The sequence below is a fragment of the Alnus glutinosa genome, chromosome 2 (genome assembly GCF_958979055.1).
Source record: "Alnus glutinosa chromosome 2, dhAlnGlut1.1, whole genome shotgun sequence".
NCBI lineage: Eukaryota > Viridiplantae > Streptophyta > Magnoliopsida > Fagales > Betulaceae > Alnus > Alnus glutinosa.
The window spans coordinates 7,077,522-7,100,797 of record NC_084887.1 but is presented as its reverse complement, the minus strand read 5'-3'; the positions used below and the strand labels follow the sequence as shown (position 1 = coordinate 7,100,797).

At 36.2% G+C, this 23,276-nt stretch overlaps 3 protein-coding genes across 4 annotated transcripts; 2 read left to right on the top strand and 1 right to left on the bottom strand.

Annotated features, from left to right (window-relative positions):
- Positions 1 to 411: 411 nt before the first annotated feature.
- LOC133861101 (secretory carrier-associated membrane protein 1) lies at positions 412 to 8,134 on the top strand. Of its 2 annotated transcripts, XM_062296809.1 has the most exons (13): positions 416 to 666; positions 1,508 to 1,573; positions 2,343 to 2,444; positions 2,559 to 2,621; positions 3,583 to 3,616; positions 3,722 to 3,844; positions 5,226 to 5,288; positions 5,374 to 5,467; positions 6,462 to 6,507; positions 6,592 to 6,659; positions 7,050 to 7,098; positions 7,623 to 7,688; positions 7,776 to 8,134. In XM_062296809.1, the coding sequence occupies exons 1-13, from the start codon at positions 613 to 615 to the stop codon at positions 7,860 to 7,862; spliced, it is 915 nt and encodes a 304-aa protein (XP_062152793.1). In that variant the 5' UTR covers positions 416 to 612; the 3' UTR covers positions 7,863 to 8,134. The 2 variants fall into 2 exon arrangements, with proteins under 2 accessions (XP_062152794.1, XP_062152793.1); XM_062296810.1 differs by lacking the exon at positions 1,508 to 1,573 and having other exon boundaries at positions 412 to 666.
- A 2,159-nt stretch (positions 8,135 to 10,293) lies between these two features.
- On the top strand, positions 10,294 to 13,788 carry LOC133859178 (pentatricopeptide repeat-containing protein At1g73710). The gene has a single exon (XM_062294503.1). The coding sequence runs from the start codon at positions 10,388 to 10,390 to the stop codon at positions 13,514 to 13,516; it is 3,129 nt and encodes a 1,042-aa protein (XP_062150487.1). The 5' UTR covers positions 10,294 to 10,387; the 3' UTR covers positions 13,517 to 13,788.
- Positions 13,789 to 14,258: 470 nt separating this feature from the next.
- Positions 14,259 to 16,586, bottom strand: LOC133861455 (pentatricopeptide repeat-containing protein At1g03540). Its single transcript, XM_062297248.1, has one exon. The coding sequence runs from the start codon at positions 16,511 to 16,513 to the stop codon at positions 14,642 to 14,644; it is 1,872 nt and encodes a 623-aa protein (XP_062153232.1). The 5' UTR covers positions 16,514 to 16,586; the 3' UTR covers positions 14,259 to 14,641.
- Between the last annotated feature and the right edge of the window lie 6,690 nt (positions 16,587 to 23,276).

Sequence of the window (23,276 nt, the reverse complement as noted above, 5' to 3'; positions counted from 1 at the left end):
TGTTATATAATTTGATTGCGTGATGCAAAAATTAGTCATTGGATCAGTATTTAAAAAAAAAATAATAATTATAAATTGTTAATTTTTACTATCACGTTATTCTAATTATATGACAATTATACGATAGTCTACTAATAAAATTATTCCCCACATTTTTCAAAACTATTTCATTCTATTTGGCTCAAATTTTATAATTTGGTTAATTAAACTAACCTGACCCCATTTATATTTTTATTACATAATTATCTCGTAAAGACGTAAAGTAGATATAATAGCCTCAATTAATTATTGAATTAATCTTTATTAATTTTAAAAAAAAAAAAACAAATCAAATGGCTGTTTGCTACCTCGTAAAATAATTTTGAGATAAAATTATGGTATCTAACGTCATAATATAAAATGCTTCCCTCTCTTACACGCGCCAAACACTTTTTAACCCTTTTATCTTTTTAATTTTCCTGGGAAACAAACACACACTTCAAAGACAAAATCCGTACATTCCATCGATTTCCTATACTCTCACTCTTCTTCCTGACCAATTCTCCTAAAGATCCTATTTTTCCCGATTCAGATCTCATCGCGCTTGCCTCACTGAGTTCGGATCTCCATACAATGAGTCGCTACGAGTCCAATCCTTTCGACGAAGAAGAGGTCAATCCGTTCGCGGTGAGTTCTACGCCTATACATACATATTTTTGTATGCATCTATGTTGGATTTGAAATTTTGTGGAATCGGAAATGTTTTGGCAATGTATTTGTTGGATTTTGTTGTTTTGATTTCGATCCCGATTTCGAGTTAGATCTGTTTCTGGTATTTCATTTCCTTGGTGAATTCGATTTCGTAAATCGCAATGTGGTTCACGTATCTATTTTTTACTTGTATGTCTTTTCCTCCTTTACAAATTAACTTTCTGCTTGGGTGCCGAGAAATCCGAGGAAATGTGAAGAATACAAATTGTTGGATCTTAGGAGCTATTGTCTTATATATTCGTTTTTCTTTCGTAATCCCATTCTCACCTGTTAAAGATGGAGCATAATTGGAATGTTATCGCTGTTACTTCTAGTTCCCTTTTTATTTTTAGAATGGTTTCACTTGTTAAAGCGAATTAGGTTTAAGAGATTAGATGTCTAATTTATTTTTATATATATGTTACTTAATACTTATAATTTGTGTTCAATTACTTGATATGTTTGAGATTGTTTAGTAGTCTTTGTCCATGAGTATGGCATGTTGATTTTTGCCTTAGCAAAACAAAGAAGAAAATTTTGATTTATTATAAGCAAATTGAAATGCGTGAAGTTATATCACGAATTGTGAGATAACTTTCATTGTTTTGTATACTCTTGGAGAGTTTTCTGGTTAGTTGTTACCCATAGATGGGAATATATTTTGTCTTGTTATGCTCCTAATTTGTATCGATCTGTCATAGTCATGTACTCTATATTATCACTTTTCTTTTTTCTTTTTTCCATTTTTGATAGACTCAAACTTTTTTTAATATTATAGGATTCGGCAGGTAGAGGGAAAGGCTCAGGGCAATCAAACTATGGCGGAGGTGCTTTTTATATGACAGTAAGCTTGCCCTTTTCCTTTCCCTGATATCTTTATGTTTAACATAAGGCTTTTTTTGGTCAACTAATGCAGAAGAGGCATCTGTGATGTGCTTTATTTTCCATAAATGCAACATTACTCATAGTTTTTGGTTTCTTTTACATTGTGTTTGGTCCAGAGGTATGGATGCATAGGTTATTGGCTTGATGGATTCCCAATATTAACGAATTGGAAATGTTGGATCTGTATGTGTAGAAATCCATTTATATATGCTGAATGACTCATCAATTTTTTTATACTTGATGATGTTGGAATCCAATTGGTAGAGCTGTTAAGGTTTGACAAGAATATGCGATCTGACTTAAAGAGGACCCTTTTTAGACATCAAAGTTGTGGTGGACCAAAATCTTATTCATTAGTTCATAGGATGATGACTGCTCTTAATGCACTCATTTACAGAGTAAGACTTGGAGGATATTTCGGCTTATTTGATTAACCAGAATTATTCACTGGTAGGCCTTAAGCAACACATTTAATTCCTATTCTTCTGATCACTTATTTATGCATAATCTTTCTAGCCAGTGACACTGTCTGCATTCACTTGTATAACTTGTTTGCTTCATGGAATTTTTATGGGAGACTGCTCTTTCAAAGTTATGGGTGCATACCGTGACATTTTTACGTATCCTTTTTTGTGGATGCATCATCATGCAGTAGTGACATGATATTGCCTTCATAATGTACTGAATCCATATATATTCTTATGAAACTATTCTTTTGGCATTTTTAGAATCCCGGAAGTGTTCCTCCTGCTACCTCAAGGCTTTCACCACTGCCTCCTGAACCTTATGATCGTGGTGCTACAATTGATATTCCTCTTGATAATGGAAAGGTGGATTAAAGTTCTCAATGTTAAATTGGAAGTACATTTTGCTATCTGAATGTTCTGTTTGATTGCATATTTCCCTTCGTGTTTCTTTTAAATATATTTCCTGTTTAACTTTAGGATTTGAAAACAAAGGAGAAGGAGCTCCAGGCTAAAGAGGCCGAGTTGAAAAGGAGGGAACAGGTAATTACTCCTACAATTGCATATGGTCCCTTCTGAACATGGATTCATAAATCACATAACTGGTGCTTTTAGAAAAACTTTGTAGACCATTCTTCCACATGAATGGCACTGAAATCACTATAAGTTTGTTGATTTCAGCTCTCTTACCTATATAAAAAAAAAAAGGTTTGTTGATTTCAGGGTTCATATTAGGCAATTCTTTTCTAGTAGGAAAAGTGCATGCTATGTGTAACTGTTGGCAGGGAAAGGATAATAATCAGCCACTTATTGATTGACTTAGGTCTAGCAAAATATTCACATTCAAAAACTTTATTGTTTTATTTTTTTCTCCTAAAATTATTATATTGACATTATTTTCAGTCTGTGTTATATATAAATACATGTATATTATGAGACGTATATATACTTCTATTTTTTTTTACTTTGGCTATCTTTTATGTGGAAACTAAATTTGACATTGTACAGTATATGCTCTCAGCATGGCCTTAGTTTTAATTGGGTAATTTTAACTCCAAAGGGTACCTCAATCGATTAGGGATCTCACCTCATAAAGCAGTGGTTACTAGTTTGAATTTCTCCATCTCCCTCCCCTTGGGGCCAATTACTTTTTATTTTATTTTATTTTTTTATGATAATGAACCCCTCCAAGACATGATCACTTCGTATACCCACCCTTGTCGAGTAAACCTCGAACCCGTGCAAAGTGCCCATTTCACACGGATCGGGTAATACTCTGACTTCGCCAGCGGGCTGGCCCGAAGAAATTGTATGCACCCAAGGAGATTTGAACCTTAAACCTGATGGAAATGCCACCAAGACCAAGGCCCTTACAACTTAAGCCAACCCCTTGGGGCCAATTACTTACAAAAATAAAAAGTTTTAATTGGGTAATTTCATGTGCTTTTAGACATAAACTGTGCTTATTTTGTAATCACATATCAGCTTTCATGATGCTTTGCAGGAAATAAGACGGAGGGAAGATGCTGTAGCAAGAGGTATATCCATTTTTCATTTGTGCTTAAAAGAAACTTTGGTAATGATGTGCATTGCCAATTTTCCATGTACTTTTTACAATATAAGATCTTTCTTTTGTTTTGCAGCTGGAGTTGTTATAGAGGAGAAAAATTGGCCCCCATTTTGTCCTCTCATCCATCATGACATTGCAAATGAAATACCTATCCATCTACAAAGAATTCAGTATGTTGCTTTTACGACATATTTGGGTAAGTTAGCTAAAAGTCCTAGCTCTTGACAGTTAGATTCAGTTTCAACGGGTCATATATTATTCACTTGTGTATCTGTATTTATCCCACTTTTCTTTGTAAAATTGAAGTAGTTTAAGTTAACAAATTGATGTTAAAATGTTCTAACTTTCTAACTTTGTTCGGAAGTGGAACCCGGAGGCATTATTTGAAAGTAATGCGCCCTCATCTATCTCTTCTCTTTGCTGGGTGGGGGATAAACAAAAAAAAAAAACTGTGTTGCCTATTTCTTTGAAAAATAAAGCCACTATTTATAGCTTCATTAGGAAGCTCATGAGGTAGTTAGAGGATCCAACTTAAATGATTAAGCTATGACAAGAAAAATTCACCTCGTTCCTCCTTGTGAAGGTTGGTGCGTATGTCAGTACATATAATGAACAAGGAGAAGAATAGTCTGTTATTTTTTTGATTGTAAGTTACGCAGACATCCGGTGGTCTTGAATTATGACTTCAACACCCCCCCCCCCCCCCCCCCCCCCCCCCCCGCGTGTCCACCTTTATTCTTATGGGGACAGAAGATGATATTTGAGCTAGAGCTTACTGGCATCTAAATTCCCACTTAAGACCTTTTAGTCTGTATCTATAGAACCTGCTAGCATTCTGAAAGAGTCTGTGTAAATCCTAATAGCTAGTAGATGAAGTTGATATTTCTTAAATCCTCAATACCATATTCAAAAAGTACTTAAAGAAAATAAAAATCTAGCTTATTCAAACAGAAAGACCACATGTTCTAATATCTTTCACAGCTTAAAAAACCAGAGTTAAAAAGGTTGTCCACATTATTAATTAAGTTGAGAGTCAATTCCATGTTTCAAAATTGGTAATAAGATCATGAAGAGATCTATTTCCTGATATCGGCATGTTTCTGTGCTGAAAGGGGAATGGAGCTTTACAGCTTGACTGATGTCTTGAGTACCAGAGTTATGTCTAAAAGGTTTGTCCTCAGGTTTCTGGTCGAGTTAATACTCACGCTGCTTCAAAGGTTCCAATCCCCTCCCCCCTTTTACTGTTTGCTCCCTGATCTGGTCGAGTTAGCTGCCTGGAGTTTCTATTTGACAAACTATTCATTTTCTTTTCAAATATGCCTCCTGCATATTTTATGGTTTTGAGATGTTATGCTGATAAGATGGACATTGTAGCTTCTTGTTGGATGTGCCTCTTTTCAGTTGGTTGAGGCAGATCTTAGTGACTTTATTCTATTCCCTGCTCTTGTACCAAAAATGTTCTAATAAAAAACAAAGTCAAGATGGTCTCTTTTGACTGACTATGCCACACGGGCGCGCACACAAAAAAAAAACTAAAAGAGTGGCTTTGAGTTTATGAACTTTGTAATGTTTTGCAGGTTTGATTGTGTGTCTTTTGTGGAATATCGTGGCCATTACCACAGCCTGGATCAAAGGAGAAGGTTAGTTATGCAACTTAATTATAGGCCCCTAATCGTATAATATAAGTCTTGCGTGATTTGGTCTTGAACACATCTTCTGTTGTAGGCCCGACAATTTGGTTTCTAGCTATCATCTACTTCATATCAGGGGTTCCTGGAGCATATGTGTTGTGGTATCGCCCTCTTTATCGTGCGATGAGGTAATATTCTGTCTGATTCGACCTCAATTGTTTTTTTCACCACTGGGAAAAAAATTATAGGAGATTTCCACTTTTCCAGCATATTTGTGAGGCCATGAAATGATTAATTCTGATTATTTTTTGTATTTTTTTTTTGGTTTAACTATGGGATGGGTCCCAACATTTTGGAGCTCCAGAATGTCTTCCCATGGGACGAGTCTGTAAATTTGGGGGAAGTATGGGAATAATGTGAAATACTTGAGAAGGTTGACACAAAAACAGACTCAATGTTGTAGAAACATTGTATAAAATGTTTGTAGGCAGCATAAACAAATGATTACTGGTAAAAATATCTAATGCATTTATGGCACCCGGGAAGGAAGCATATTTTTTAACTTCCGTTCATTTTTTTAATAGTTAAGTACAAGAAAGAATGTGAGATACAAGGAAGAGATTGCGCTTAAACTAATGCCAAAATTGGAAAGCACGTGGTTACAAATTGTAGTTTTTGATCCACATTAAGATTATTTGAATCAGTTAGGCTGACAGACAATAAATTGCCATACTAAAATATGACGATAATCAGCGTCTCAGTGTGTCCATAGTGATTTAAATCTGTTCATACTGGATGTACATATATGGCACCCTGCTTCTAAATAGTTGTCAATATTTCAGGTAATTTGTCAGGTACCTTGTAAAAACTGTCAATATGCCATTTGGAATAATAGGACATTTACTCCATGAGATTTGAAGCACTAATGGATGTGTCTTGACATGTAGGTAGTTCAAGTCACTGAGCATCTTATCTCTAGTAGAACCTGCTAATTGCCATAGTAATCCTTTTGTGCTTCATACATTACATTGGAAGGGAGTTATGAAAAATATAAGCAGATGGTTTTTTTTCTTTTTTTTTTTCTTTTTTTTTTCTCTGTCGTGTCCTTGATCTTATGTTTTGTTTTTTGTTTGTTCTGACATCAGGTTATTTTCTAAAATTATGTGCAATCTCCTGTTTCAGGACCGATAGTGCTCTGAAGTTTGGGTGGTTTTTCTTGTCTTATGTGGTAAGTTCAGTTGTGTTCTTATTTTAGATATTCTTTCTGCATAGATGTATTGGGATTGCCTCAATTCTGTTTTTCTCCTTGCAGATACACATTGGCTTTTGCATCTTTGCTGCCGTTGCTCCTCCCATTATTTTCAAGGGAAAATCTCTCACGTAAGATTTTGCTTACTAGTTGCATCAAGGGCCTTTTCTTAGCTACACAATAGCTGGTTTATGGTTTTTTCAATGGTTTGTTCTTTCAGAAGTAGGTAACAAAGATATAGATGAAGCGGGGGAGGAAAATATTAAGATCTTCTGTTACAATTGCTTTTGTCGATATTTGGAACGAATATTTTGCTAAAGGATTTTTTGGTTAATTAAAAATGTTGGCCGAAGTTCTTACATTTTTTACTCTTTATAACAGTGTGTTTGCATATATTAGTAACCAACCTTATCTACTCGTTATATTTATCATGTTTTAGTACTTGGTATTTCCTAGTGTAATGCCAGTATTTCATTTTGTACTCTGAAGCTGATGTTTTTATGGTATGTTCCTGTGGACAGAGGTATTTTGCCCGCAATTGATGTGTTGAGTGATCATGCTTTGGTTGGGGTAAGTTCTAAGTGCATTTGTTACTCTATATTTGTTACTCTATATTACCCGATTTGTGTGGAGGGGGTGCTTTCCACGGGTCCGAAGTTTACCTGACATAGATGGGTACACGAAGTGGCCTGCCTTGGAGAGGTTCCTCGTCATTATATATATATTGACTTCGATGTTGTTATTGGACCACCATGGCGACAATAAATTGACTTTCAGCTATGGGTTTGGCTTAGGTGCTGGTCCAAATTGAATTCAAGTTTTTCATGAGAAAGAGAGTGAAATTAAATTTGGATCGTTGAAAAAACTTTAGGGGATCTAAAAAAAAAAAAAAAAAAACTACAAGAGATCTTTTTTAGTTTTTTTTACAGCAACTAAGCCAAATCGATATGTAAAGTTCAGGGTAGGTCTAAGTTTAAAGGTTGCCAAATGCAAAATAAAGACGAGAAGGCCTGGCCTGCTATGTCAGCAATCGGCATGCCAATGGTTTGATGTTGATGGTTGCTTTCTGCCAATGTTTTTGTTCTTACTTGCAGATATTCTACTTGATTGGATTTGCATTCTTCTGCCTAGAATCAGTGCTCAGTATCTGGGTTATTCAGGTTTAACAATTTTGACTTTTAACTTGCTGCCATTATAAGGTTTAGTGTGTTGGCTTCTCAGACTCTCTTATTTGTTCCTATCTGCAGCAAGTATACATGTATTTCCGAGGCAGCGGCAAGGCTGCTGAGATGAAGCGTGAGGCGGCAAGAGGGACCATGATGGCGGCACTATGACATGGCACAAATTGAACGGAGATGGTAATTTGTGAATGGATTTCACCCGATTTGCCGGAAGAGTTTATTTCTTCACTCAAATTCATTCCCCTCACCATTTTTTACAGTTATACCTCCTGATGTGTTTCTTTTTGTATTTTGTTACTAAAATGACGAATCTAGAATTGGCTCAAACACATTTTACTATTGTCTTTTGGGTCGAATCGGATTAGATATCACGATCTCTCGCACACCACTCGGTAATTAAGTCCATTTACTTTTGATTTGTGAAATTGAGTGTTCTTAAATTTATTAATCGTAGCAAATGCCATTCTATCGACAGATCTTAAAGGAATTAGATATCATGGTGCTCATCTCCACCAATGATGTCTATTTTAGCTGCTCAAAATACAACTTTTTTCTATTTTTGTAAAGCCCATGAACTAACGGTTCTATACAAAGGGGGAAAGAAATAGAATGGGGCTGTTGCAGCGACCAAGGTCTTCTCCTTGGAGTCTTGAGCAGACTTTAAATGAGATGGTGTTGTTTCTGCAATGATCTCTTCCTGTGCTGGGACAGGCACTAGATGAACTACTGATTTTACCTTCCTAATTTGATTTGGTTTTGTTTTGCCTTGCTGGGTTAAGGGGTGTTGAATGGGAGGGAGGGAGCAATCAAAATTATTTATAATGTAAACAGTAAATAGGCAGAAGAAAGAAGAAAAAAAGATAGTTTGCCTCAACTTTTCATCTTCAACAAAATAGGTAGAATATAATTTTTCATTCTAGTGTGAATAGTAAATAGGCAGAAGAGCTTTTTCACTATTTACACTAAAAACAGTTTTTTATTGTTTTCTCTCTCTTCCTCTTCTTTTTTCGCTCTCTCTCTCCCTCTTTCTTTCACACTCTCTTCCACACAAATATATATATATATATATATATATTTAAAGAAAATTAAGAGTGGAATAGAGAATTTGTTGAAGATAGTATAGAAAAAACAATAGTTAAAAGTAAAGAACTGTACTTTTTCAATAACTACTTTACCAATTATTATTGGAGATATTCTTAACTTATCTCACGTCATGGCTGTTTGTTAATTGCTGCTATCATATTGAAAAAGAAAAAATGGATGTTTTAATACATAGAAAAAATTGGATGAAAACAGGTTCATTCAAAAAAGAAAAGAGGAGGAAAAGGAGCGGGAAGAATCCTCTCTGGTAATTCTTTTCCTTATTCAATAATTAAAAAAAAAGAAAAAAAAAAAGGAAAGTATGCGGCATTTGTCCTTATAGCATATGACTTTTACATGCATTTTATACTCTAAGAACATATGTTAAAATACATGAAAAAATCACATACCTTTTTTAACATATGTTAGTTTAATATTGAGGCTAACAATTATTCATACGACCTACGAATTAAAGATGAATCCAACACGAAATTAATGAGTTAGGGTTGAGGGGTTTTACACTCATGCTTCGACATGATTCGAAATTGACACGCACCCAACACAAAATTAGCCGGAGGGGTCTAACCCGTTTAATTAAATGAGTTTAGTTATAGTTGACCTATATAGTCTTATATTCATATATTAATACGATCCAAACCTAATATGCAAACATGAATTGACATCCCTATTAAATATTACGAATTGAATTTAGGGTTAAAGATATATTTGGTACATGTGGTTTAAAATTTTTATTTTTTGGTACCTCAATTTCATTTCGCTTTACAGATGTTACATGGGTTTTAGGAAAAGACTGACTTAGTACCTCAGTCTATATTTTTGTCCAAATTTTAACGGATTGCCACGTGTCACCCAATGGGAATTGACACATGGCACAATATAAAAAAAAAACTTTAAAAATTAATTAATAATTAAAATTAATAAAACTTAAAAAAATAAAAATATTAAAAACTTACATAATTAAAAAGGAAAAAAAAAAGTTGGGGCGGCTGGCCACCCCTATGGCCTTTATATATATATATATATATATATATATATATATATATATAGGAAAATGGGTTTTGGCCCTTGGGGGTGGCTGGACCACCCCCAGAGCCAAAATCCTCAAATATTATTATTTTTGTTTTCTCTATTTTTTTTTCTAAAGGTCATAGGGGTGGCCAGCCAAGAGCCACCCCTCTTTTTTTTGAATATTTTAAAGTTTTTATTTTTTAAAAAAGTTTTTTAATTAATTTTTTTTATATTATGCCACGTGTCAATCTTAATTGGTTAGCACGTGACAATCTATTAAAATTTGGACCAAAAAAAAAAAAGACAAAAGTAATAAGTCAATCTTTTTTCAAAACTTTAGTACTATATATGAAGCGAAATAAAACTATAATATTAAAAAATAAAATTTTTAAAGTACTTGTACCAAATATCTCTTTTAACCGTTGGATTTAAAAGAAAATTAATTAAAAGGTTCCAGGACAACAACGGTACTGTTTAACCCTAATCTCTCCAACAAATCCAAACCTCACATGATGCCAAAAAGCCATTGAACCCAAAACCTCCACAGATTAGAAAAACAAAGACCACAAATGATGCTCCCCCCCAGTCACAGTTACAGCTACAGCCACAGCCACAGCTACGGCTCCAGAGAATTAGGTCAAGATACTCTCCACAACTCAATGCAAAACCCAAGTAAGCTTCTGAACCCTTACTCTCCTTTCAAAACTAGGGCTTTTCTAGGGTTTAGTCTGCCCGACCATAGTTTAGCGAAAAGACAGCTCTACTCTTTGCGCTATGCTTCACCCTCTTACGGGGGGACCCTTGATATTATGGTAAATTCACATGACCACAAGCAGAATCTAAAAGGACCTAGGGTTTTTCTAGGGTTTAAGCTTCAGTGCCATTCCAGAACATTAGCTTTGTCCCCGATAGGTTCTTCGATTAATGGTAGGAAGAAGAGGTATGGAGGCGCGTTGCCTTCGATTTTGAGGTCTTTGGAGTCTAAAAACGATGTCGAAAAGACCCTTGATTCGTTTGATGGGAATTTTAGTCCAAAAGAACAGACGGTGATTCTCAAAGAACAGAGTAGCTGGGAAAGAGTAATTAGGGTTTTTGAGTGGTTTAAGTCGCGGAAAGGATATGTGCCCAATGTAATTCACTATAATGTTGTGCTTCGTGCTTTGGGTAGAGCTCAGAAATGGGATGAGTTGAGGCTTTGTTGGGTTGAAATGGCAAAAAATGGGGTTTTTCCCACGAACAATACTTACGGGATGCTTGTTGATGTGTACGGTAAAGCAGGGCTCGTGAAAGAATCGCTTTTGTGGATTAAGCACATGAGACAAAGGGGACTTTTTCCGGATGAGGTTACAATGAATACGGTTGTTCGGGTGTTTAAGGATGCAGGAGAGTTTGAGAGGGCAGATAAGTTTTATAAGGCCTGGTGTTTTGGGCAGGTTGAGTTGGATGATCTTGATTTAGATTCTATAGTTGATTCTGTAAATGGGACTGGCTCAGGACTTATTAGTTTTAAGCATTTCTTGTCGACGGAGCTTTTCAAGACAGGTGGGAGAATTTCTGCTTCAAAAGTTATGAGTGCATCAGATGTGGAGAATCCTGTTCGGAAGCCAAGACTTACATCTACGTATAATACGCTGATTGATTTGTATGGGAAGGCTGGGCGACTCAAAGATGCAGCTGATGTGTTTGCCGAAATGCTGAAGTCTGGGGTGGCAATGGATACCATTACTTTTAATACTATGATCTTTACTTGTGGAAGTCATGGTAATTTGTCGGAGGCAGAATTGTTGCTTACTAAGATGGAAGAAAGGGGTATATGTCCTGATACAAAAACTTTTAACATCTTTCTGTCTTTGTATGCGGAAGCAGGGAACATTGATGCAGCTCTCAAGTGTTACAGGAAGATTAGAGAGGTGGGCCTTTTCCCTGATAGTGTAACTCATCGAGCTGTGCTCCATATATTATGCGAGAGAAATATGATTCAAGATGTGGAGGGTGTGCTTTTGGAAATGGAAAAATATGGCTTGCATGTTGATGGGCATTCTATTCCTGGTGTTATTAAGATGTATATTAATGGAGGATTGCTTGATCAGGCAAAATCATTTTTAGAAAAGAGTCAATCTAATGGTAGGTTGTCATCAAAGACACGTGGAGCAATTATAGATGTTTATGCTGAAAAGGGACTTTGGGCTGAAGCTGAGGCCGTGTTCTTTGGTAAGAGAGATTTGGTTGGACAGAACAAGGATATTTTGGAATACAATATTATGGTTAAAGCTTATGGAAAGGCAAAGCTTTATGATAAAGCTCTCTCTCTCTTCAAGAGCATGAGAAATTATGGGACTTGGCCTGACGAGTGCACTTATAATTCTCTCGTTCAAATGTTTGCTGGAGGCGATTTAGTGGAACAAGCAAGAGACCTCTTATCTGAAATGCAGGCAATGGGTTTTAAGCCACATGTTATGACCTTCTCTGCTGTTATTGCATGCTATGCCCGTCTTGGCCAGCTTTCTGATGCTGTTGGTGTCTACCAAGAAATGGTAAGAGTAGGAGTTACACCGAATGAAGTAGTCTATGGATCTTTAATCAATGGATTTGCAGAGTCCGGCAGAGTTGCAGATGCTTTTCAATACTTCCGCCAGATGGAAGAATCCAAGATTTCAGCAAATCAAATAGTGTTGACATCTATGATTAAGGCTAATGGTAAGCTGGGGAACTTGGAAGGAGCAAAAGCACTCTACGAGAGGATAAAGGACTTGGAGGACGGTCCAGATATTGTTGCATCAAACAGTATGATCAATCTTTATGCAGATCTAGGGATGGTTTCTGAAGCCAGATTGGTTTTTGAAGATTTGAGGGGAAAGGGTTGGGCAGATGGGGTTTCATTTGCAACGATGATGTACCTTTACAAGAACATGGGCATGCTTGATGAAGCCATTGATGTTGCGGAGGAGATGAAACAGTCAGGTTTACTGAGGGACTGTGTCTCATATAACAAGGTAATGGCGTGTTATGCCACTAATGGCCAGTTACGTGAGTGCGGTGAATTGTTGCATGAGATGGTAACTCGGAAGCTCCTGCCTGACACTGGGACCTTCAAAGTATTATTCACTGTATTGAAAAAGGGAGGCTTTCCAATTGAAGCAGTAACACAGCTAGAGTCATCTTACCAGGAAGGAAAACCTTATGCTCGACAAGCTGTCATCACCTCTGTTTTCTCTGTAGTGGGTATGCATGCTTCTGCAATTGAGTCCTGCGAAACCTTAGCAACAGCTGATGTGGTTCTTGATTCTTCCGCCTACAATGTTACCATATATGCTTATGGGGTATTTGGGGAAATTGACAAGGCTTTGAACATGTTCATGAAAATGCAGGATGAGGACCAGAAGCCAGACCTTGTAACATATATAAATCTAGTATCTTGCTATGGAAAAGCTGGAATGGTTGAGGGTGTGAAGCGGATTTACAGCCAACTAAAATTTGGAGAGATCGAGCCCAGTGAATCCTTGTTCAAGGCTATTATTGATGCTTATAAAAATGCCAACCGAAATGACCTTGCTAAATTGGCTACCCGAGAGATGACATTTGCTTTGGACTCTCAACTGTCATCCGACTCTGTAACTGAAGATGAGTCGGATGACTTGCAAGAATTATCCGATTCTGAAACTGTAGATGAATATGATGAAATTTCTTCAGGTCTTTAGGATACCCTATTATTGTATGTTTACAGTTCGGGACCCCCCCGTGTAGTATACACTGTACAGAAGCAGCATTTTGCAAGCTAATGAAGATTGTGTATGTGTGAATGTCACAATAGAAAGGGATATAGTACAATAGTGGTTGATGGAAGATTCTAACCAACAAAGTTGAGGTTTTGATCAAGATATGTAAATCACTAAATCTGGGGCTACTCCCTTGTGTATATCGTAAGTTAATTCATATGGAAATACCAAATTTTGCCGTTTCTCTCCTTCAATCTTCTGCAAGACTGCAATGTTGTTGATTCTCATGCATAGTGTTCACTCAAATAACTGCTGCGATGCCTTGTTTTTCCTACCCATAGCTTTCACTTCCTCATCATCATGCTGTTTGACAGGATAATGTGATTTCATTTTTGAGCTCCTTTCTAGATTGAGCTGTTGCCAATGCGCCTAATTTCTCTGAGTTCAAATCTTTCAGACCTAAACTTTTTAGATTTTAGACACTTTAGGGTGGTTGTCTTTCTTATATACCTTTTGTGTATGAGGTCTTTGCCTTTCCTTTTTTAATAAATTATTATGTTCATAAAAAATAGTGAAAGATAAGAAGACGCATTTCAAGAAGTACGCAATAAGGTAAAGGGGAGGTGGAGGGAGGGGGAGGGATCAACAACAAGAAGAAGAAATGACTTTTTGATCATGTTAGTCAAAATTGAATGATTCAATTTGCTGTAGTTTGAATGCTCCATAATCAGATAATCAGTGTTTGGTCCTCCCGTTAGTACCATAACAAAATCACACCAATAGATTGAACCGGAGAATCCAATGCAAAAATATAACTTCAATGGCCCAGTTAAGCATTCAGAAAAAATGAGATCAAATCCCAACTTCCAATAATGCCAAAAGATGAACTTTCTCGCAGGAAATTAGGCATGCAGGTCTGCAATTGCCTCCACATTTTTTAAGTTTCATAATCTATATATCGTGCTATTCTGGACATCTGATGGCACTTTGTGAGGGAAAGCGCAAGGAAAATTGCGCCTGTTTGATCAAGGCCTTTTCATCAGAGCCTTGAACATGAAATCTATTATCTCTTCTTAACATCACACAAAATCCCCTACACTAGAAGTATTATTTTTTTCCAGGAATAATGAAACTACCCACGTCAAGATGAGAACTCAAGTTTCTATTGCTTTCAATCCAGCTCTTACCGACCATCTTTTTAACCCCTCTGTCTACCATCAACCTCCTAAGCTCTGAGGCATCACTCCATCGTCCTATTGCGCTATAAACATTAGCTAGAAGAACATAACTCATGTGGTAATCAGGTTTCAATTCCATCATTTTCTTAGCAATGCGCTCTGCAGTTACCGGGTTTGTACAGGTGGTGCAAGCACCAAGAAGAACTGCCCAAAGAGATGAATCATTTTTACAGTCTGCATTCTCGATCAATTTTTCAGCTTCTTCAAGTAGCCCAGCACGGCCTAGAAGGTAAACCATGCAATTATAGTGCTCCGTTCCAGCTTTGATTCCATAGTCTTCTGTCATTAAGATAAAATAGTCTCGCCCTTGATCAACCATACCTGTATGACTACAAGCAAAAAGAACCCCAATGAAACTGATATAATCGGGCTTTATTCCCTCCTTAATCATGTCATGAAAGATTCTCAGAGCTTCCTCCCCTTTTCCATTTTGAGCAAGCCCGCAAATCATTGAGTTCCAAGTTATCAAATTCCTAACTGGCATCCGCGTGAAAATTCTATATGCAAAACTGATACAACCACATTTTGCATAAAGACCAACTAAAGCTGATTCTACAATGACATCCCTCCAACCACCCCTTTTCACATACTGGCAATGAACCTCTTTCCCTTGTCTTACTGCTGCCAAACCTGCACATGCACGAAGAACAGTTCCGAGACAATACAGATCAGCCTCTTCCATTTCCCTAAAAATTTTAATAACAGACTCGAAGTCTCCATTTTGACAGTATACTCCAAGCAATGCAGACCAAGAAACCGAATTCTTTTTGGGCATCCTATCGAAAACACGTTGAGATTCATCCACCGACCCACATTTTCCATACATGTCCAAAAGGCTGCTCTCAACAACCACATTTCCACAAAGTCCAGAAGTAAAAACCTTAGCATGCACTTCTTTACCTTGTTTCAACCTCCCTAAATTACCACAAGCAGTCAACACTGTCCCACAAGTAAATTCATCTGGGGAAAAGCCATGATTTCTTTGCATCGTATAAAAGAATCCCATGGCTTCCTCAAACAAATCATTTCTCGTCAACGCCGAAATAACCGAAGTCCAGCATATAGCGTCCGGTTCGGGCAACTCATCAAACAACCGCTGTGCATCTCTCGATTCATAGTTCTTGCCATACATGTCAATCAACGAACTAGAAATAACATGATTCGAATCGAACCCACGTCTCACAACCACCCCGTGAAAGCACCGGCCTAGCCTCAAGTCCCCAAGCACCGAACACGCCTTGATCACCGCAGATAAAGTGAACCCATTTGGCTCGATCCCGAATCCCAGCATTTCCCAAAACAACTCAAGCGAGCTCCCGGGCTTCCCCGCCCGAATATACCCCGATATCATTGAGGTCCAAGATATCACATCCTTAACAAAAAGACCATCAAAAACTCTCCGAGTCTCCGAAAAATCACGATTTAGTTTAAAATAAAGAGAAAGCAAGCTATTCCCGACGAAACGGTCAGTCTCGAGGCCGGACTTAAGAAGATGGGCATGGATTTGGAGGCCATGGTTGAAAGCAAGAACTTTGGTGCATGTTTGTAAGAGTGAAGCGTAGAGGACTGGTTTGACGGCGATGTCGCTGGGATGAATGGAGTTTAGGAGTCGAACCGCATCGGGGAGTGCGCCGAGCTTGCAAAGACAGAGGATTTGGGATTCAATGGTTGATGGGTTTTTGGTGCTTTTGAAATCGAAAGAGGTGAGAGAGCTGCAATGCCGTTTGAAGAAGAGCTTCATCCAAGATTCTCAGAGAGCGAGGGAAAAGAAATTAACAAAGTAACTGTTTTTCAAAAATTTGACCGTTTTATGAAGTTTGGGGCACTGTCGTCAAGGAGGTGCGGGACCAAGGCAGTAATCAAGCCGAGCACTCATAGTTTAAATTTTGTTTGTTTAATTTTTTTTTTAAAATTTTTGGCCGATGGGTTGGATTTCTCTATGTGAATTTTCTTTTTTCTTTTTTTAATATATATATATATATAAATATAATTTTGCACTTTATTTTTTCTTTTAGTAATTAATGCTGATGTGGCATAATTAATGACAGCATAAAGACACATGGTAAACACTAAAGGCCTTGATGTGGCGTACGCCGTACTATTAAATTTTAGACGAAGTACTAAAAAAGTTAACGGGACAACCGCATGTCCCATGCTCATAATTTTCGAAACCTAGTAAATAGTCATTTGATAAAAGTTCAAACATTAGGAACCAAACGACTACATGCGGTAATGTTTTTTTTTTTTTTTTCAAATGCTAGTTGAGTTCGAATAGCTTGAATTTTTCATAGAGTTAGATTATATGTCTAAATTCTACTTATATATTTTTCAAAAAAAAAAAATCAATTTTTATTTACGAATAGTTCAATTAACTTATTCATTTTTCAGATAAATTAAATATCATTTTTTTTTTTTTTTGTAAATTCATGTTGATCGTTAATTATTTTTAAGGTTTTATCATTTGAATTAATTAGGTAAATTAATTTCTATTTATGAACTTATAAAGGTTAATTTTACTATATTTGTAATAAATTATATATAATGTTTATCAGGAAATAGATTATTTATATTATACTTTCTAATATGCATGTGCTTCTCACATACTTTTTTAGAAATTTAAAAGACACATGTCGCTTTTAGAGGTTGGTTTGTATGAGTTTCCTACAAATCAGTTTATAGAAAATTTGTGTTCATTTATCTACAGTCTTGAACAATCCGGTCTAATTCTATATAAGTATGTTTTAGAGTATACATACACGCTCCTTATACATGCATATGTATATAAATAAAAACACATATTTATAGTAAAATTCACAATCGCAACTATTAAAACTATATATACATATATATATATATATATATATATATATATATGGAAAATGATTTATTTTACTTTTAAAAAATACTTATGATATTTATCATATTTTCATTACAAACAAAAGAAATAAATAAATATATGTTACATGCACATCACTTGTATATTTTTTGTACATCACTTTTCAAAATCAACCATTGGATCTGTAGAACCCACATGTGAATTCTTGTGGGTCCTACAAATCTAATGATTGATTTTGAAAAGTGATGTACAAAAGATGTACAGAGATGTGCAAGAATTATTATTTTTTTAAAAAAAAAAAAGAAAAAGAAAAATACAATAAAACGTAGAGAAATACTAGAGCTCTTTTTTGGGTTCTTCTATGCTGACCTGACACCCTGTTTTTAATAAAGAAAAATTACAACTTGATTTCTCTATCTTGTTTTTATTAAAAAATATATGATGTCATGTCAACATAGAAGGATCGCATAAAGATATTAGAATGAGTTCTAACATTCTTCTAAAATATAATAGAGATTAAGATATACGAGTGGAGAAGAGTTTATATATCATATGAGATTTGACTAGAAATAATAATATGGAATAATAATATGGAATATATATACCTCCAAACGTCGATTTTAGGGATGGTGATTGAAAAGTTATGATTGACAATCGAATTGGAATATAACGATGAGAAACATGTGCAGCATATAATGGAGGAGATATATTGCATTTAATTAAAGCAATATTGTGATAGGAGGTTGTTGAATTCCCTGGCCGGCCAGCTCATTTGGCCAGTCCAACTAGACGGCCACTTTTTTTCCAACGATTACCTGCTTTCATTCAAACAACGAACCCCGTAGGTCCAATTACAACATTTAAGGAATACAACAACTCCCTAAACATAAAATCAGAACTAAATTCTGATTTGGGAGCAAACTACCTAAAATACACTTAAAGATTACAAGAACATACATTGGAAGCCCCTCTAAACAAATAAGCACCACAACTAAAAATAAAAGATGACTGATTTACGCTATAAAGCGAAAAAGTCCAATAATATCCAAGCATCTACAAGGCAGCCTACAGATCTTAACTAACAAAGAAACAGAAAAACTACATCTAAAGAACAAAAACAAAAACAACAAATAAAAAACCACCAAGCAGAGGCCCAGTGAGGGGAGGGGGGAGCTGCTAGCAGGAAACACCAGATCGTCTGAAAACCGCCGTCAAACGGGGAGTGGAAGGCGGGAGAGTGGCGCGTGGCCATCACGCTCCAGGGAGAACCCAGGCGCTTGAACACCACGCGCCGATGAGGAGGAGGCAGTGAGAGACATGCCGAACATTGGGGGACTCGGAGGACGCCGGTGAAACCAAAGGTGAGGCCTGTGATGTGCAATAATGGCGAGAGAAACGTAGATCTAAATCCGAAAATTTCGACTCAAAACCGTTCCAAAAGTCACACAAAACATGGTGAAATCAGCCCCAACACCAGAAAAACTCTGCCTGCACAAAGAGACAACAGAAAAGAAAAAAAAAAAAAAGAAACAAACCAACAACCTCCACCAGTTCAAAAAACCGGGAAGAACAAAACCTCCAAAAGCCCAAAAAGCTTGGAGAAAACGACCATTCACCTCTGGAAACAAGCCCATGGGGGAACAAAAGCCACCCTAGCCCGAAAGACTAAGGGGAGTCACGAGCACCCAGAGAGGAAGGCAAGAAACCTCCCCCTCCGGGGGAAACAACACTCACTAGAGGGTCTCTCTCTTTGTTGGGGAGTTGGGAGAGAGAGAAAGGAGATGTTTTCAATTAGACGACCACTTAAAATCCCATAATGACATAAGGCTTCAATTAATAATAGTATAATTAAGTTTTATTTAACGATCTCCTCCCAGTAGCCTTGAAAGAAGAGTTGCTCGCCTAGAAGAAACTCACGAAGCCTTTTTTTTTTTAGCGCTTTCCTCCGACGAAGCCATTAAGCCCTACCTCTCACCTTGCCATGCAAGGATGAAGACTTCAATTTCAAATCCAAGAATTTCTTTTCTTTACCTATGAATCTGCTATCCGCAGGAAGAGACATAAACTCCTTGCTTTTAGGATACCCATCGGCAGCTTGAGTAGCTAGTAATCGCGGATCAGCATGCCGCAGTGAATATGTACCCGAGACCTGTACACACCACCCCTCACACCCTGGGAATTAGTTTTGCCCAAAGCATCGAACCAATGATCATCCATGACTTCTGTGTACCACTAGTGCCACAAAGGTTTTTGGTGGTCTTATTGGCGCATACCGCGGTGGGGTCTTCGACTGGGGTGAAGTCGTAACAAAGTAGCCGTAGGTGAACTTGTGGCTGGATTGAATCCTTCACAATGGAAATGCCCTCTTCTCCCAACCCAACTAAGGGCAAGCACCCACTCCGTAACAAAATTCAAAGCAGCGAGCTCCGCAACAAAAGTGAAGAGAGCAATGCTATAGTGTCTTGAAGAACCTAACCTAGGTTAGGAAAAGCCCTTTCTATCTTATTATAAAAGCCTGAGGAGCAATCAAATGCGACAAGAAAACTACGGCGCTAACACGCAATGGCTTTCGTGCTAGCGCGTTCGTCTGTTACTTGTTCTAACGCGCAATGGCTTTCTAGTGTTGGCAGCTCAATCCCTTGCTTGTTGCTTTTGAGCCCTTAGTAAGGTTGTTTGTTTTTATATCTCCTCAATAAAAAGGCAAAAGGTTGCTTTACTAATATTATAAGGTGCGTCAACTCTCTATAGTAAGGGCCTTTTCTTGCTGGGCTTGAAAGGGGCAACCAACATAGGGGGCTAGCTTGCTTCCACTGGTAGCCAGCGGGTGAAGGGTCCAAAGGACACGTAGCCAGGGGCGAGTCACAAAATTCAATAGTTAAATTTTCCTTCTTGTTCATCAATTGGAAATCAAGACAAATTGGGCACTACGGTGAGATGTGAAAACACCCAATCCCATTTCGACCTCGATATGTGGAATCGTCTTGCGCCATATGTACTGAGATTGTTCGGGAGACATGGTCCAAGCCCGGCAAAGAAATGAAAATTTCAAAGATTATGCTCGTGAGCGTAATGGTATAAGCCTGCTTGACTTTGAGACCGTAACGTAAGTAACCTAGCGCTAAAGTAAAAGAAAAGGACATGAAAGCAGAATTCGTTCGGATCCTCTCAGATTTTCAATCTTTTTTTCTTATTGCGTATTTCCCGTATTCTCGCCTTGGTTCTTTTTTTCTTCATATTGCTTTTATTTTTGTATTTTTTTATAAAAGAAATATGTTTAATATCGAATTCACTTTCTTTCATTGGAACTTTTTGTGTTCTACCTAGCAATCAAACGGATGCAACAATCAAACTACTGCAGCAGTTTGATTGCTACCCTATAGTTTTTCAGCCGGGTGAGAGACAACTCAAGAATATATATGATCGACCAATCTACCTTCAATTCTTTAACTGCTGCTCGAGAAGATTTGGACAGATTGCTTTGCATGGAGGAAACTTTCTGGAAACAGAAATCAAGAGTTTAGTGGCTCCAGGAAGGTGATAAGAACACTAAGTTATTTCACGCTGTTGCTAAAGATAATCATAGAAGACACATGATCAGGAAAATCCAGCTAGAAGATGGAACATGGGTCGAAGACCAAGATGCAATTGGAGATGCTAGTTGGAAGTTTTTTGAGTCAGTTTTCTCTTCTGATTTTTTTTTTTTTTGACATGTCTACACAAGAAAGGGAAGGGGGATTCGAACTAGTGACTTCTGTTTTTTGAGGCGTGGTCCTCAATTGTGGTAAAATTGTTTGTCAATGCTCTTTAATTAAGACTCAGTAAAAAAAAATAATAATAAAAATAAAAATTGAATCCCAAGATATTAAGACTTTGGAAGGAAGGGATGATAAAAATTGAAAGTTACATTAATGGCATATTAAAGCAGTAAGTAATTAGCTAAACTCCCCCCCCCCCAAGGGATGATAAAAATTGAAAGTTACATTAATGGCATATTAAAGAAGTAAGTAATTAGCTAACCCCCCCCCCCCCCCAATAAAAAAAAAAGTAATTTTGTCTGAACATAAAACTAATATATTAATTAAGTTTGTTCATAAAAATAATGTTTAGAATAAAGTAAATTTTATTTTACACAAATTAAATTCTACATAACAGGAATTATATTTAGCTCAACACAAAATATGCCAACATTGAAACTAAATGTCTTGTAACATAGATAAATTTTATATGTTTTAAAAAAACAATTAATAGCAAGAAGCAATAAAAAGGATTTGTAAATGAAAAATAGAAACTAAAAATTAATATTAATATTTAAATATAAAAAAGTCTCACTTAAATTTATTGTCTTAGGTCTCAAAATTTTTCGAGTTAGCCCTGAAAATTCGATATTGGTGACTTGTAATGCAGAAACAAATTGAGGCTGTCATTGTTGATATAGTAAATATATATATATTTTTTTATTATTATTAGATATGGTGATGATTTGTTAACAATTTTATTTTATTTTTTCGTTTGTATTATTTTGCATGGATAAATTTTTCTTTCAAATTGGGTTAGAGGAAGAAAATTCCTCTAACCAATATTAAATTGATATGTGTTCAAAATAATTTTTTTAAATACAATTTATTAAATTGATATGTGTCCAAAATATATGTGATTATCACATATATTTTAAATGCTCACGTAAGTTTTAATAAATCATGTGATTCTCACACACGTGCACGGGGTTCTTTATTAATTTGAAGAAAAAATTATATTTATTTATCAAGTGCAACATTGCAATATCAATATGCTCCTCTTCTACTCTTAAACCGATATATATATATATATATATATATATATATATATATATATATATATATGTTTAGTTTCTTCCATTTCCTCATAAATTCAACGAAAACTCAATTTCATAATAAACAATTTTCCATCAAAAAGTCATTTTTCACAAAACACATCAAGTCTTATAATTTAGTAAATGATAAAAGAGTAATGTTATATATATACCATATTTTTGTTTTATAAATATTTTACAATGTTAATGTAGCAATCACCGCCAATCCTTGAATTTTTTTTTTTTTTTTTTTTTTTAACAATAACTGATCCAGTGGTTGATTAGGACTACCACACCGGCATTGCGATATAATTATGAAATAAAAATATAATTTCTAAGCTTTATCATCATTCAAAGATAAAGCAAATAGGTTATTTTATATTAATTGTATAGCTATGCACCCATACAATAGTCACATCCCATCCTTGTCCTAACGGGCTTATCAGCCTTGGATTAACCTTATTAAAAAAAAATAAAAAAAATCAAGGATCGATAAGGATTGCAGTCTGTCTCATCAGTCTAATAAGATATATAAAATGAAATGAGAGTGTATTATATAGCATTTCTCTAACTAAAATGAGTTATTGTTAATAAGGATATATGCAATGCAGCATTTTATTTCGTTTTATTTCTTCATTTTCACGGGAAACAAACAAAAGGTTGGGATTTTTATGCTTTCAAGGTTGCCCATGTTTCATGTTTGGGCCCATATGTTTGACCACAACTTTTGTGTGCTCACACCCAGCCAAAAAAAGACGGACACCTTCCAACTCCCACCCATATTCAGTTTCAAAGGGACCGCGCCCGCCCGCCCGCCCGCCCCTAGTAATTACAGGATCA